Source organism: Scomber japonicus, chromosome 22 (genome assembly GCF_027409825.1).
Source record: "Scomber japonicus isolate fScoJap1 chromosome 22, fScoJap1.pri, whole genome shotgun sequence".
Taxonomy (NCBI): Eukaryota; Metazoa; Chordata; class Actinopteri; order Scombriformes; family Scombridae; genus Scomber; species Scomber japonicus.
The window spans coordinates 13956796-13973113 of record NC_070599.1 but is presented as its reverse complement, the minus strand read 5'-3'; the positions used below and the strand labels follow the sequence as shown (position 1 = coordinate 13973113).

At 39.0% G+C, this 16318-nt stretch overlaps 1 protein-coding gene across 1 annotated transcript; it reads right to left on the bottom strand.

Moving 5' to 3' along the window:
* Positions 1 to 1721: 1721 nt before the first annotated feature.
* Positions 1722 to 16192, bottom strand: LOC128383466 (hepatocyte growth factor activator). The gene is made up of 15 exons (XM_053343084.1): positions 16178 to 16192; positions 12572 to 12635; positions 12099 to 12192; positions 10873 to 10946; positions 10638 to 10784; positions 9621 to 9752; positions 8045 to 8155; positions 7354 to 7528; positions 6371 to 6468; positions 5540 to 5542; positions 5019 to 5280; positions 3849 to 3988; positions 3354 to 3494; positions 2447 to 2589; positions 1722 to 1895 (listed from the first exon to the last, which is right to left on the bottom strand). Exons 1-15 carry the CDS (start codon positions 16190 to 16192, stop codon positions 1722 to 1724), a joined length of 1773 nt encoding a protein of 590 aa, XP_053199059.1.
* Positions 16193 to 16318: the final 126 nt, after the last annotated feature.

Below are 16318 nucleotides of genomic sequence, written 5' to 3'. Positions count from 1 at the left end.
CTTCAGTCATGGTTCCTGACAGCTGCAGAGTCGCTGCCTGAATGAGGGGTCACTTTCAAAATAGCTGTTCTCTCTGCTTGAGGGGCGCAAACTCGCCCCCAGCAAGGCAGGCACATGGAAAATGGCATGAGCAGTGTCAGTGTGTGTGTGTCTGAGAACAGCAGACCATGCTGCGGCCACCTGGGCTGGTTTACACCACCTGCTGCCACTGAGAAAACTACTGGAAGGAACAATCACATAAACCATAAACTAAAAAAAAAAACCATCCCATAAAGACTCCTGAATGTTAAGAAGTTTTAACAAACACTTTCTGGGGTGGGCCACATAGACAAAATCAAATATCACGATATTTTGACCAAATACCTCGATATCTATATTGCCATGATATTATAGGGATGACTGTAACAACAACAACAATAATAATAATAATTTAAGTTTTATAACAAAATAAACCTAAATGTATCAAGTGGAACTTAGAAACCTAATAAGCAAAAAGTCAAAGTATTTCAGCATGGGTAGGCCTACACAGACTAAATCTCTGAAGCCATAAGCTAACAGCATTAACATTAGCATTAGCTTAACATATTTGTGCCTTCACAAAATTTTACACAATACATTTTTTGATAAATAATTGATTGAAATGTGGATATAATGACTAAGTGAATAAAGGCAACTAATGAAGCAGCTAAGACAGTCTGGTAAATTCAGAAAATGGCATCACTTTACTGAATTGCAACCTTTAAAACCAGGAAAAAAACAACAATGATTTATCATGATATTAAGATATCCAAAATCTAAGACGATAAATAGCCTATAGGAATTTTTTTAAATTAAATTAAAAAACATTGAAAATGTTAAGTGGTTGAAACGTGAAAACATAGCATTTGTACACTGTAAAACAAATTTACCCTTTTATTATTGTTTATTTATTTCTAATTTTAAAAAGTTGATATATGATATAAAATTGTACTGCATTGTGCTGAAATCACAGTCGACAGTTGACAAAATTACCTTCAGTTCATTTTTCAGTTCAGTTCATTCACTTACTGTCTTATTCTGGGGATTTAAACCATGTGACATGATCTTCCTCCACACACTGAATTTGCCTTCCACGTCTCATTAATGTTGGCTTAAAACCAGAATCATGGAAGTTTGAACATCAGCATTTTCATCACAACTGAGCAAACTCAATCTGCTGATAAAGACAATGTGATAGGGCCAAAAGCTCCACAACACACAAGTATAACAAGACCTTGAGTTGAGACTGTTTTTGCCAATGCCAAAAATGAACTGTGAGGCTTAACAATATTTTGCATGGTTTGCACAAATGCTAAATTTCAATAATTAAGTTAATATGGTGACTTACATATTCATTTATATATTATCTGATATTTGATGGTCATTAGGTCAATTTTACTGTCCTTTATTTAATTGCCTTTGTGTTTTTGTATGTATTGTCATTTCTATTTTTCTATGGTTTTATTGTTTATATTTCTACTGTCTTATTGTCAGTTACATGTAACTTCATGTATGAAATGTGTACAAAAGTTTGGTTGACTGATTTTAAAGACACACAAAGTTTTATCAAGTCAAGTTTTATTCAGTCACAAAATTTTTCACAGTTAAAAAAGATATCCTGTTCATTTTTACAAGAATTACGCATAAAATAATAGATAACAATATAATACAATATCACATACATTAAGGAAGGTAATGTCTATTCACGAAGTCTTAGGTTTGCGTCTGATCACTGAATGAATCCAGTCAATATAGTTCACCACTTTAGTGTAAACACCAGGTTTCCCATTGCGACCGCAGCCCTCTCCCCAGCTGATGATCCCATACAGGAAGCTGACATCATCCTTCGCACAGGCCAGAGGGCCCCCGGAGTCGCCCTGGAGAAACACAAACACATATGTAAGTAGATGAAATCCACACATATAAACATATATGCGTGGATCAAAGCGGAGGTACACAAACAGCTGAGTCACACACTTGAAACCTAATATATTACTATAACTTGCACTCTGCCCTGAGATAAACAGTTAACTGTGACATTTCACTTAACAGGAAGGAGCTTAAATATTTTAACACAGCAGGTTGAGTGGGTAGTATGGCACTGCAAACTTTAGATCCTCCTGACTTTACTCAGGGGAATCCCTGCTGCCATTTTATGTGCTGTTCCATTACTCTGATACCTCAAGTAAACTTTCTGATATTGAGGAAGTCAACAACCACGTAGGTTTTAGAAGTCTATTTAGTCAGAATTTCAAATAAGGCAGAGCAATGAAAAAAATAAAAGGTGCATTTTTGTATGTTCTGTCCACTGTAATGTAAAATGTGTAATAGCAGAAGGTAAAATAGTGTGACAATCCACGACACACAAGGATTCCAGTCTGTAGTGTTGGAGTTATTAATAGCAGTCTGTCTCCAAACACTTTCTTACCTGGCATGCGTCGACACAGCCGTTGAGCCCCGCACAAATCATGTCATTGGTGACATGGTTGCCAAAGACGTCTGGCTTCCTACAAGTCTCATGAGGAATCAGTCTCACACCAGCCTCCTGCAGACTGGAGTACGCCTCTGCCTCTATCAAATAAAGAGTAAACAAAGAGTCACAAAATAATTCAAAAAAGAGTATCCTTGTTATCCTGAAGAGCCAGGATTATAGAAGTACAAACACATATTTCTCTGTGTATTTTTATATAAATAAAACAAAGTCATACCTACATCTACAACATCTTTTGCAATTGCAGACTTCCTGTTTACAAGGCTTTTGATTGGATAGAGCTACAGATGTTTCCTAGCAACCAATTTACACAATACAGAAGTCTTCACAAGCGGTGGCATTTTTAACATTTCAATGGTGCAACCTGAGCCCGTAAATCAATGGTATGAAAGTACAGAGACCTTTGGAATGACAAAATTGGTGACATATTTACCAAGAGCTTAAAGGTGCCCTGTGAAGGTTTCTTGTTCCTATTTAAACTCAGAGTTACAAAAACTTGTAAAAATTGTGTGCATCCCTGAGGTCTTACTAATGTGATGGATGCATTACCTTATAAAACATCTGGAAAGCCAGTTTTATAAGAAACACTGGATAAATCCAAATTAAATGTGGACCCACTTGTAAAAACATCACTTAGTGGTAGAACTCATGCTCCAAAATGATACAAAATACTTTAAGTGCATTGAAAATGTAGAAAAACCTTTGTCAAAGTGCGAGAGTGCAAACAAACACTAGCTCTGCTCGGAGAAATTCATTCATACCAAACAAAGCATCTGTGATCAAGTATGAATGTAGATAACTTTGATCAAATCATTGTAATGATGCCAATTTCTTCATCACTTACTCTCGTGCATGTGTCCCCAGCCACTAATGGTGCAGCAGTAGTTGTCAGGGAACGTCATGCCTTTGTCTGGGAGACAGATGGGCCTGATAAACGGAGTCTTTCTCACACATTTCCCGTCTTGCTTCTTCAATTTGATCAGAACTACGACAAAGAAATGCAGCATTAGAAAACAAGCACACAAATAATAAAGCAAGTGGTAGACTTGAAGACTCCGATGCTCTACCCCCCCTCCCCCCTCCCCCACTCACCCACCCTGCCATCAATGTGTGTGTGTGTGTGTGTTCATGTGGGGGAGCACACAGACACAGCTGTTCAGTGACGCACAGCTGTGCACATAGACTGGGGTCTTGAGTGAGTTTGTGTGTTTCTGAATGGGGGCCAGGAGGTCTTCTAGTTAATGTGAGTCACTGGTGTGTGTGTGTGTGTGTGTGTGTGTGTGTGTGTGTGTGTGTGTGTGTGTGTGTGTATGAGTGTGAGTGTGGGTTTAATTATTACCAATGTCATGTAGCGTTGGATTGAACACTGAGAACTGTTTTGGAAAGATGTACTTCTCAACTCCAAACGTCTTGGTGTTGGAATCGGTGACATTGAATCTCTGCTGGCCGAGCACCACACGAATCTGGGACATCAGGGGGCTGTAGGGAACATAATGTGTCATGTTATCTATCGTAGGTAGGTAGTTCAATGGTATACTCATAATACTCTCTCCAACAATTTGTTATCTCAACAACTACCAACTGGATTTCCTTGAAATTCATTGAGAATGCTCCCAAGAGGACGTGTCCTTGACTTCTCTTTTAGCATCACCATTAACCAAAACATTTCCAGGTTTGCACAGGAAATATTAAAATCCAACCATAAAATGAGTCCATTAGTACCTTCCTGCTCCCCAGAAGATGCACCCCTTTTCATTTGATTTGAACCCTTTTGACTTTAATTTCCACAAAATTAACTTTACACTTTCAGCCCCACTTGTAATAATAAAGGCTTTAATAATAACTAAACCCCCAGCATGATGTTCATTATGTTCAACCATTTGTACTGTGGAGTGTAATGCACTCTTGTTCTGCTTTAATTAGTTTAATCAAATCCCAGCTGGTGCCAAAATACAGTTTACAGAAACATAGCAGGCTTGTAGATATAGTATATAATATACTGTAGTCCAATTTAATGATTTAATGCTCATAAAAGCATTTTTTGAACCTGAACAATGTTGATATCACAAGGGAAATGTATGCTTTTTCCAGCATGTAAACAGCATCTGTGTGTGAGACGTTTTTAGGTTTTCCTCGAACTGGATGCTTGTCTAAATATAGTGTGTTCATAAAGCTGTGATGCTGTGGGGGTCAAAGTCTTTAAATCGCACGCCTTTTTGAGTTGTGACCTCTGTGTAAGCGGCGTTGGTAAGAAAAACAGCTCAGAGAAAATAATGTTGCCTTCTGAACCATGAATGATTTGCCTCTGAAGGATATTGAAGGACTTAAATAATATGCTTTGAACCTTTCATACACAGGTCAAAAAGGGGTTACCGAGGAAACTTCACTGACAGTGTTTCAGAGGCGTTTGATGAATGAAATACAGAATAAAAAAAAGAACATGTTGTACATTATGGTGCTGTAGTAGCATAAATATAAATATCACCATCCAAGTGCACTCATGACATACTTGCGGAAGAAGCAGTGGGCTGCAGAGACGATCCAGCAAGAGGAAACCAGATTCCCGGCGCAGAAGTCCGACTGTCCGATGTAAATGGCTGCCATCCAGGGGTGAGTACCTGGCAGAGCGGAGGTTCCTCCCATTATCCGGCCCCTGGGAACCGATAACCTCTTCTTGTGCTTTTTCCCACATGTAGGCTTTCTGCCAGGCTTGGAGGGTTTTGGCTTTTTAACACCAGGCAGGGCATTGAGTGGGATTATCCTTCGAGAAACTACATTAAGAAATTGAAATACATGATTATTGAACAGCTATAATATTTGCTGATGCTACGCTACAACAAACTACTAAAAAACTAGTCCAACAACTACAATAATTTGCTAACACGCCTCCTAGAAATACCTCTTCTGATTATTTTGGATTTTGCCGCTGACTGATTCTCCCTTGCAAGAAGTAGAAGGGTGATAATGTCAGGGTAACAAAGCATCCTCCTGCTGCAAATCATATGCTGCGGAGGGCTCAGCGGATGGAACGAGCTCGTGGATTCTGTGCATACCGCTGGCATCGTGACAGAAGGCCAACTGTGCCAAATCCCACTCACCACATAAACATTTGGCTTCACCTGACATGACATGTTGATTTAGGGTGAGTCTTTCTCTTCTTTTTTCCCTCCCATGTCTCATCAAGCCCTCGCTGTTGTTTTTTTTGTTTTTTTTATTTAAAGCTCTGCTGCTGAACCAGTCGACTTGGCTTGATTCGACATTTTCAGAGTAGCGTGACTCAGCAAAGATTAGCTGTATTCTCCGCGCTCTTGATTTTTTTTCTTTTTTAATTTTTTTTATCACAAACATTGGATTTCTAATTAAAAGTGGAGGCATTTAATGAGGTGTTTTGAATTTTTCCCAGACGAGAAGTGTCGCTGTGTCATTTAATCAAGGCTGAGAGAAATAGAGATTAGCGTTCTATTTTTTTGTTATGATGAGATGAATGTTTCGAAGAGAGGTCTGTGATAAGGACAGCTGAATAAATGTGACTTCCTTGACAATGTATGTCAGAAAAAATGTCAGAATGACCAAAACAACAAATATCATGTATCATTAATCCAAGGCCAACAATTAATAGACACAACAGAGTTAATAATGCAGGAATGGCAAGACTCAAGCAAAATCATGCTGTTTTCAAGATATATCTGGCCAAGTTACCAGATATATGACGTCTTAACCATCTTATTACAATCAACTTCTGCAACACCATATGATCCGTAGTTTGCCCTGACAAAAATAATTTAATATTCATAAGCCCAAAAATCACTTTGCCGCTGCCAAAAAAAAGAAAACAAAAATTCCTGTGCCTCATTTACTCACACACAGCCATCACACAGGAGGGGACGTCACAGTACTCCCAGGAGATGGCGCCGTCATTTAATGTGTAGCACCACGGCATCTTGTCTCCATCTGGGTTTCTGCACACACAGAAACACAGCGGACAGAGCGTGTGTAGGTGTGGCATCGTAGTTTTTTAACACTCACTTCATCACTCAGTGCAAACACACTAGCAAACTGGCCTACAAGGATTTCTCAGTGATTTTAAAGCTGCAATATGCAACTTTTATCCAAGCAATAAACTCACAATTAATTCCCATGAACCATCAGAACCTGAGGTACTCAATCAGTCTGAGCTTTTGTTTATGCCGAAATCCAAATGTTTGCTTGAAATAGGCTTTTCTTTAAATGTTTGGGAGATTTTGGGTCACGTACAATTTTTTTGTTGGCATGCCTTATGCTTGCTGGGATAGGCGTAGCAACAATATCTGAGGAAAGCAGTAAGAAACGGGAAAAAAAGGAGTGAGTGTGCAGGAGATAAGAGTTTTTTTCATCGCAGACAGGCTGCATTCACCATGTGCTTTTTGAATGCTTGTGGTGGTTTTATGGTCGCTCAATGACACTGAATAGATGCCGTCTGAGCTGCTCATCCACATGAATGACAAGTGTCAGCATATGAACTGCACAGATAAGGGGTAGGATTCGCAGACGGCTTTGCTAGCTTAGGGTAAAAAGTTGATTATTGCAGCTTCAAAGAATAACTTGTGGGGAAAATACAGGGAAATCTGGCCTCAAAGATAAGCCAATTAGTACTGGCAACAACAACACTAACTTTTGTTTGCAAGTCTGAGAAACAAAGACATTTTTATGGATCTCATAATAGCTCTTGCAAGAACATGTCACACAAAGCTACAGGTTTCAACATACGGTAAATTTGTACTATAATTAAAAGTAGCTTCTATTCATCATGATGCTACCAGAATTCTACAGTAGCAGCTTATTAACGTAAAAACACACACACACACCTGCAATAGGCATGCTCCCCGAGGCCCCTGAGGGGTGAGGCAACCACAGTGCCCACATGGAGCTCGTCATACAGCAGGTTCGAGTTCCACGGCAGACAGCGGCCACCAGATACTGTAGTGCCCACCACCCCTCTGTAATCTGTGCCCCTGCTGTTATAACACTCTGTCTCTGGCTCTGTACGCACACACAGACACACACACACACACACAAAAACAACAGGCAGAGACGCATCTCAGTTGTGCCAATCTTGATTCCGCAGGTGATGTAAACAGTTTAAATGCTACCACACAGTTTCCAAATGCTGACAAGGAGCGGTGTGATGACAGATCTTCAAAGTGGAATCAGTCAGAACAAGTCTTAAAAAAAACGACTGTGTAAATTAACAATAGCAGCTACAACCAATGTGTGCAAGTTTAGCAGTTTGCTCATGTCTTCGCCTGCTACTGTTCAATCACTTATCACACACACATGCATGAACACGCTTTAACTGCACTGACACACTATACCGGACAAATACACAGGACAGCACACATGAAGAATGATTTTCAACTGCCCGATAAAAGCATGCAAGATGTGCTCTAATGTTAAAGCTACCATCTGTTATTTTCAGTTAAATGTCAGCATTACTTGATGATAGTGATGAGGTTTAATCACAATGAGTCATGCACCTCTTTTGACTCTTTGACTCACCAAAGCTACAGTGCGGTCCGGCGAAGCCAAGTCTGCAGTTACACACTTCCTTGCCGGTGGCTATGATTAGCCGACACGCTCCGTCATTCTGACAAGGGTTGAAACGGCAAGCTGGACGCATGAAGGCACACAATGTCACATCTGAACACCATCTACCACATTTCCGCTATAACTTTCACTTCAAATAGAATATGTTCGCTTTCTGGATACATTTTCCTGTGTGTGTTTCTTTGCAGATGATTCACAGTTTTAATTTGACAAACCTCTCAATCCATACATGCTTTTATTATTATCTGAGTTTAATTGCAGCCTCATATCACTGTTATCAACCTTGTTTCCAGATGGAGCTGCAAAATTTAGTTGATTAATCGATTAGTCTGCTGTTAGTTTGCTGGTTGCAGCTTCTTGAATGTTAAGATTTGAAGCCTTTCTGTGTTACACATGACAGTAAATTGAATATGTTTGGATTTTGGGCTGCAGATCAGACAACAAACATTTCAGGATGTCAACATACACTCTAAGAAATTATATATTTTCTGGCATTTTATAAGCAAAACGATTAATCAAGAAAATAGATTAGATCAATGACGGTAATAATCATTAGCCCTATTGGAGCATTTAGATAATTACATCAGGACTTGGTGGAGACATAAATAGAGTGGAAAGCAGAGTAAATATTAGACTTACATTCACTTTGTGGACAGATATGTAAGCTTGGTAACACAATCACTGTTTTAATTTGATGAGATAATAATAGGTCAGTGTTTTATTATGTACCAAAGGGCAAACAATTACATTAGTGGAGGTTTAGAAAATACATCTTACTACTGAAATGCTGATTTGAATCGTTGCTATGCTCTAATGTACACACAGTATATCTGACCCTGAATAATCTCCTGAGATACATTGCAGCATCTGTGAAATATGCAGAGAAATAAAGCTCCCTCATCTGCACATCTGGGGTCATCCGATAAGCACATTCAGGCTCATTTAACAATGGGATTTTTTTCATATGTACACTGTAAGATAAGCTCCAACCATCATGAGAAAGAAAAGAGTTTCAGCTCAGGGAGCACGGATCAGTTAAATGTCCATGAACATCCCCCCTTTGAGATGAAAGTATCTTATGGACCCATGGGGTGTGTCCTAAAACACCATTCCTGAGTCACAGTGAGTCATATAATCTGTCTTTTCTTCCATGGCAGGGTTTCTCTTGTAACTATGGTGCTGTGATCAAAGAAAGGGTAGGGCCTGCCTTTGATATCTTTTGCTGTGAGATGATTTTGGAGAGAGAGAGAAAAAAAAGCTTATTTTTTTTCAAGCTGGGAGGAGACCTGATACTTTTATTTTCTGAGGTGTGATAAGTCCAAAACTTTTCTGAAATGGGAAAACTGTTCTCCATCTTTAGTCAATGTATAAGTTATAAATGTAGCCAATTAGTAACTAGAATTAAGAAAGTTTGGTTAGCATGACTATATCACCTTATTGAATTCCACCCTCATCACTCCAGCCAAAGCAGTGTACAGAAAAAAAGACAAGTTGGAGCAGAACAACAGCAGCTGAAATCATGTCTTACTTGTGTAGCGAACTCTTTCACACTTGATTTCCCCTGCCACACATGTGCACTGTTCCACATTACGGAGATGAATTCGTCCCCAAGAATCTCCGATGTCATAATAGCGCAGGTGTATGGTTTCATAGCACTTTTCTGAAAAGAACGACACAAAACATAAAAGGCGATAGGTGGAAATGTGAGAGGGGATAGAGGAGTTTAATGGAGCGTAACAGAGCAAAGTTGGATGGCTCAGCTGCAAAGGACGCATTCAAAGTACATCCTTTTTTTTTTAATGTGCAGGTTTTTGTTTTTTTTTCTCGTGTTTTTTTCCATAGTTTGAAGTCAAATAGCTTCAAATATCAAGTAAAAACCTATTTGAAAATGACTCATGGTTGGTATTTCCACCACGTCTCTATCGTGTCTCTGAATCGAAAGTTGGCGCTTCTTTAAGGGAGAACATCGAGAAAGAAAAATAGAAGAATAATTACAATAGAGTCCATGTACCCCCAATTATTTTATAATGCATGTCAACTGACATTAACATTTAAAACATACATGAAAAGGCTCAAGTGCTCAAGAACTTCCATTGCATGATAAACAGGGGTCACTTTCAATCTGTTTCTGTACTGGTGTTTACTCTACTGAAGCAACTCCATAACAATTGAGCAAACTTCAATCGTTGATGAAGACCATGGGATGTGTTTGAAAGGTGCACTGTCAAGCACAATGAGATAAAGATGGCACAGAGAATCTGACAAAACCAAATGAAAGGATTTTTTGTTTACTGCGATAGATTGCCCACAGTACGTCTGGCAATTAAATCAATCTTTTATGTTTCTTATTCTCAAAAACCGAATGGAAAGCAAGAATGAATTGACCGTGCCAACAAATAGTCATCTAGGAAAAAAACATATGTAGTGTATAAATGAAATTGAATACAAAATCAGAATACATGACATGTTTTTTTCTCTAAATGTAGGGAAAGAAAAGCTTAATTTTATTTTAACCAATTATAATAACCATCAAAATTCTGCTTACTCTGCTCACACTGCCTCCCAGAGAAGCCCTCAGGACAGGAGCACTCAAACAAGTGTGTGTTTGGGATCTGCGTACAGACACCTCCGTTCTGACACGGATTCACCTGGCACGGGTTGACTGTGACTCTTCGTGACGTGTGGACAAGAACTGAAACACAGCAACAAAGTATAAACAAAAGCAAAACACTTCACTTAATAATCCTCCCTAAAAATGTATGTGTGTTTGTTAAACTAACCATCTGCTTGAGTTTTCTCCAATGCACAGAAGCCCCCCCGCCGATCCCGGTCAAAATTATGCGTAAGAGAGCACCTGTAACAGAAAAGCAATCATAATACAGTCACTAGTACGTCAAGTGGATTTCTAACATGAGGACACTTTTATGATGACACATCTAGGTTAGGCAATATGACTAATGCATATTTAAACTAGTTAAAACACCGTGGGAAATGCTGCAAATCCGTGTGTAGGAGAGTTTTATGGCAACATTGGACTGCCAGTATGATATTAAGGGACCTCTCTCTCAACGATGACCAACCAACTCTGTCAGTTGTTCACCAACATCAGCATACCTGTACAGCTCTCACACAATCTGCACAGAATCCATCTCAGCACTGAGCACATCACATCACATCACAGAAAAACGCATACTTCAGTAACTGTATGTGTAGCTGTGTGGAGCCTTATATAATTGGATTCATGTTGCTCCAACTTGCTGGCACCCACCCTTCCTGTCTCAACTCCAAGGAATGATGACTGGAAAGCCCTTCAGCATGGCCTTTTTATGTAATGCAAAAAATAAAAGGAAGATTTTCTTGCTGTGTCTCAATCTGGAGCAATAAAAATGATGGTTTTACTGTGACAGCTGTTTATACTCCCTTAGGATAAACTACATCAAGTCATAAATGCGGTGTAAACTACAGCTATGGCTAGAGATTAAAAGGGAAATTTCAACACTTTATCTCATGACACCTTCAAAAAAAAACATGATATTCTCTTAGTGACACACAAGTCATTATAAGGCCTGCCAGTGATTTCAGCAATGGGGGAATTTATTAAAGCCGACTAGCTCATTACCTCATTAGGAATGGCATTATGTTTACTGATGACACTGTTGCATAAATCCCACATCACTGAGAGCTGTAATTAAGTGCAACTACACATTCCAATTACATGCCACATAAGTGTCATTACTGGCTGCAACATATCATGGAAAATACCAGATCATGCTCATATGAGTTCATGCCGTAAGCCTGTGACGTGTGGTTTGTGAGTGTATGTCTGTCTGAATAAAACTAATTATGACGAGTCAGTACTTCTACCTGTCAAGTGTTGAGCTGCCTCTTTGTCTAACGTGAGTGTGTGGTAACTTGTTGCGATTACACACACATTACTGATTCTCTGTGTAACCAAAACAGTAGATTCAGACAGCTGGGGCTACCAAAGAACCACGCAAGGACTCACCAAGGTCTTGAGAAGAGGATAGTGATGCAGTGGTGATGAATCCTTCCACCCTGACGAAATGGGAATTTACATTCTTTGCCTGTCGTAGTAAGAACTGGAGCAGCAGAGCAAAAAAGGTTTGGTTAGTGACCTTGACTGAGGACAAGACACAAGCAAAACACAAGATAATGAAATCAGAAAATTGTGCAGAAATATTTGTGCAGTCTCCCTCCTTATAAACTTTTGACTTTCATCTCATTGGAAATCTTTCAACTTCTCCTCAGGCAGTTGAACCATATTTGTTCTGAGACAAGTTTAAAGACCAAACAAGCTCCAGCTCACGCATGCTTGAAGATTTTTTGGTGCACCAGTAACTTTCTCAGTTAATTATACATCAGATTCACTTCAAGTTCACTGTGCACCCCCTTCCACCCCCCTCCTTTAAGCCTTCTAAATTAAACACAGGACTTCTTCAAGGTGAAATAAAAACCTACCTTTCCGGCTTTCCATGTGTGGCTCTTTGGAGATGGCTGCTTCATATCCAGGCACTAATAGGCGCTGAAATCAAGGAAGAGGAGTTATTACACTGTCTTTCGTCTTTTACGCACGCAAAATGTTTTTTTAAAAAAAGAAAGAAAAGAAAAAGTCGCACATATAGGTGAGTAGGATTTGTTAAACTTACCACCTGTGCACTGAAAACACAAGGTAGAAGAAGTAGGATAATGTATGCCATGATGAAAGTTTGCATCGATTGGTCCTTTGGTGTCCGCAGGAGCTGGAGCTTATTTCCTGAAGAGTGTCTGTGTGCCTGTCACGTTATATCTGTCAGTTTCAGAGTCCTCAGCCTGCTTTTGGTCATAGGAAACGTGGAAAAGTCTGCAAGTAGTATCCTGTTCCTCACAATTTCAAGCTGTATTGAGTAAACCCGTTGCGTCATTAGGCTTGTCTATCTCTGAGGCATCCTATATCCCCGGCTGGTGTTCCCCCAACAGCTTTTTCTTGCAGACGCCCACGGTTTATCATTGCAAGTTATGGACAAGACAGAGGCGAGACCAAAAGTTTTCCAGGGGTGGAGGCGTGGATCACGGTGGTTCAGCAGGGTTCCCCTTTTTCACTTTTCCAGCAGCATGGAGCTCAGAGTGGGACCTCACATCTTGTCTGAGTCATCCAATGTAAAATGTAACACTTTTAAAGCTGTGATCAGATATCTACTTTTTCAGCATGATCAGATTTTACATGTGTTTCATTCTGTGATGCCTCATTGTTCTGCATGTTCATAAATATTCCCAAATAAACAATATCTCATTTAGACTATCTGTGGTTAATTGCAGGTTAACGGTCAATTAACTAACAGCAGCCTTTGAATTTAGCCCCATTGTGATCTCCAGGGCTAAATGGATAATAAAGGTGTAGCATATTAAGATAGAAAGGTAAGGTTTAAGCACATTTTCCCAGAGGAGGAGGTGTAACCATCAAGTAAGTTATTTTTTGAGCAACATTAAAGCCACAACAGTAACAATATGAAAGGAAATTTACTTAAACTCATATAGAAAGCAATATAAACCTGCAGCCCACATGTGGTTACAATTAAGTCAGTGACTCAAAGTGACATCAGTCTAAATATCTAGGTTATATTGTCATAATACAAGCATAATTAATTCCACAGAGAGTAAAGGTTTATGCTATTTTTAATCATTGTTATTCATTTAACCTTAATTCTACCGGCTTGGGTCCCTGCAGACCCCAGAGGAATATTTTTTTCTTATATCTCACAGGAGCTTTGTTCTATCTGTCTAATTTTTCATGACTTGTTAATTTAATTGGTTCCTAATGACTTCATATCATTGTTTTCTGTTTCAGTTTTAGATTAGTGCTTTTTAAAAACATCAATGTGTCAGAGTCCTCAGGGGACCTCAGTGAAAAGCACCCAATTCTCCCTATGCAGTTTAACATTTTGCTATGATGGTTGTTTCTTACAGTAGTGTGTTCACCAAGGGGCCAGAAAGAGTGTCCACTTGACTATATTTATGACTCTAGCTACTGTAAAGCTGAATTTACTTAATTTTGAGTGATAATATTTGTACGGTGTCTTACGAGCAGCTTCATCAAGCTGACAAAACAACAAAACAAAACTTGGAGACTTTATAAATCTATCTCTCACAAGACACCAATTTTATTTGATTTCATTTTAAAGTATGTTTTGGAGTATAAGACAGGACAGGAAATGAGGGGGAAAGAATCTACGACTAAGGTCCCTGGCTTGGGATATCTCGGTTCATGGTCAGCCCCCTCTTAACCTCTAAACAACGGCTGTGGGCCAAGTCCCTCAGTTATGGAGATGCAATACAACATTTCTAGAGTAGGCTATCCCTTAAATGTTAGAAAGGTTCTTGCACACAGGCATAAATTCTGCATTGGATCAAACACTGAGAAGGAACCAACAGGTGGCACACTGTCATTTATCAGGTTAGAAGAAGGTTTACTGATGAAGGTCTAAAAACTGAAACGACATAGAGTAGCTAAGACTATTTAAGTTTATTGTAATTATAATGAACCTCTGCATGGTTTTGTTTCTTCAAAATGTAGCTAACACTTGCTGTAAATGACTAAAAATCTTCTACAAAAAGTTGGAATTGCATCATTTTGCAGTTTATTGCTTCTCAATGGGACTGAAGAAATAAAGGTGTGCCTGCAAGATTCCCAACAAAGATGGTGCCACTGCAGCTATGATGGCAAATGGCAGAAAAGTCAACGGTGGAAGCGGTCTAGACATCAACACATTCACATCTGGGTCACTGAGTTATCTCCAGTTTTTGAGATCAAGGGCTGATTTGCAGGACAGGGATTAAGTCTAGTCCAAGATGAGTCATTTCTCAATGGATATTTCCACAGAATCTTGTCTTTAGTTTTAGGCTAGTCTTAATCTATGTCTGAGAAACTGGACCTAAGAGTTCAATTTTGGGGTGAGTTAAAGATCAGGGATCCCAAAGGAATTGTTGTTCCCACTGAGGAATAGTAACAGCAACATATTTGAATTTAGTGAAGCATAAATTTGAAGAGCTAACTACTGTTGGCCAAGTAAGCTGTCAGCATTCCAGCAGTGACATGCTGCATCAAGACAAACTCCCCAGTGCCATTATCTAACCTCTAATTTTCACCAGCTGTAATAATCTCCCTCCAGATGCTGAGTTAAAAATACAAAGAGGAGCCCGGACAACTAAACGGCACGTCCACAATAATAAGGAATCCCCAGGTGAGGTTGGTGTGTTTAACAAGAGGAGATTGTTCAACTAAGATAACAGTAGTGTTAATTATTAGCAACTTAGCAAACACATTTAGCTAGCCAAATATGCCAAGTGGGAGAATCCAGCTGTGTGTTCTTGGACTTTAGGTTATAAACCATGACAGATGAGTATTTAAAGTATTTTTTTTAAAGGTGGACTTTGAGGTAACTTGGTGAGGATTTCCCTCCCGCCCATAAATACCAGAAGTATTTGGATAAAATGCACATATTGCAAATAAATAATTACATGCTTTCAAAAGGAAGAGGAGCCTCATATATTTGGAATGACAGCTATCAAAGTTTTTTAATCCTTCAACATTTGAACAACCTCAAGACCACAGAACCAGGAAGCACAGGCAATACAGGTACCATCATGTATCATCTGTGAAACAGGAAGAAGATATCATGAAGAAATACTTAAATAGAAAGAAGAACATTGTGGTTTGCCTCCCATATGATCCTAAAAACAAGGTCCTGCCTACATTTGGTCCAACAAAAGTGGGCACCACTTTCTCATAGGGCACACTTCACTTTTAGCTTGATCAGAAAATCCCAACTCAAGGTCCACTTACTTGCTTTTTTCTATGGCTTTCAGCTACTATGTGCATTGAGTTAAGGTTTTCACGTTAAAGTGTTTATAGGTTGTAATTAATTCATTAACATTTAGTCATCAAGTCATTTAGTAGCGCTTCAGAGAACAGTAAAAAGCCTTCATTAAGAACGATATCTATTGACTGTAAATTCATGGTTTATGATCGATTGCATTAATTACAATTTATAAACTATTTATCAAGTATGCCTTATTAGAACAGGATACCTGGGCTCTTACCATGGTGGTCCTTGGTCTTGCATGGCTCATAATAAAATTACTTTGCACTTCATTATTAAACTATATAACAAGAACATATATCACAGTCCCAAAATTACAACCAGTACTAAAAATCAACAATAGAACACC

What these genes read in the sequence shown, in the direction of transcription:
- LOC128383466 (XM_053343084.1), bottom strand. An exon ending in TGGGAGGCAGTGTGAGCAGA is followed by an intron (nt 9,753 to 10,637) that starts GTAAGCAGAATT and finishes CGTTCTTTTCAG; the next exon opens with AAAAGTGCTATGAAACCATA. An exon ending in CTGGGGACACATGCACGAGA is followed by an intron (nt 2,590 to 3,353) that starts GTAAGTGATGAA and finishes TTTATTTGATAG; the next exon opens with AGGCAGAGGCGTACTCCAGT.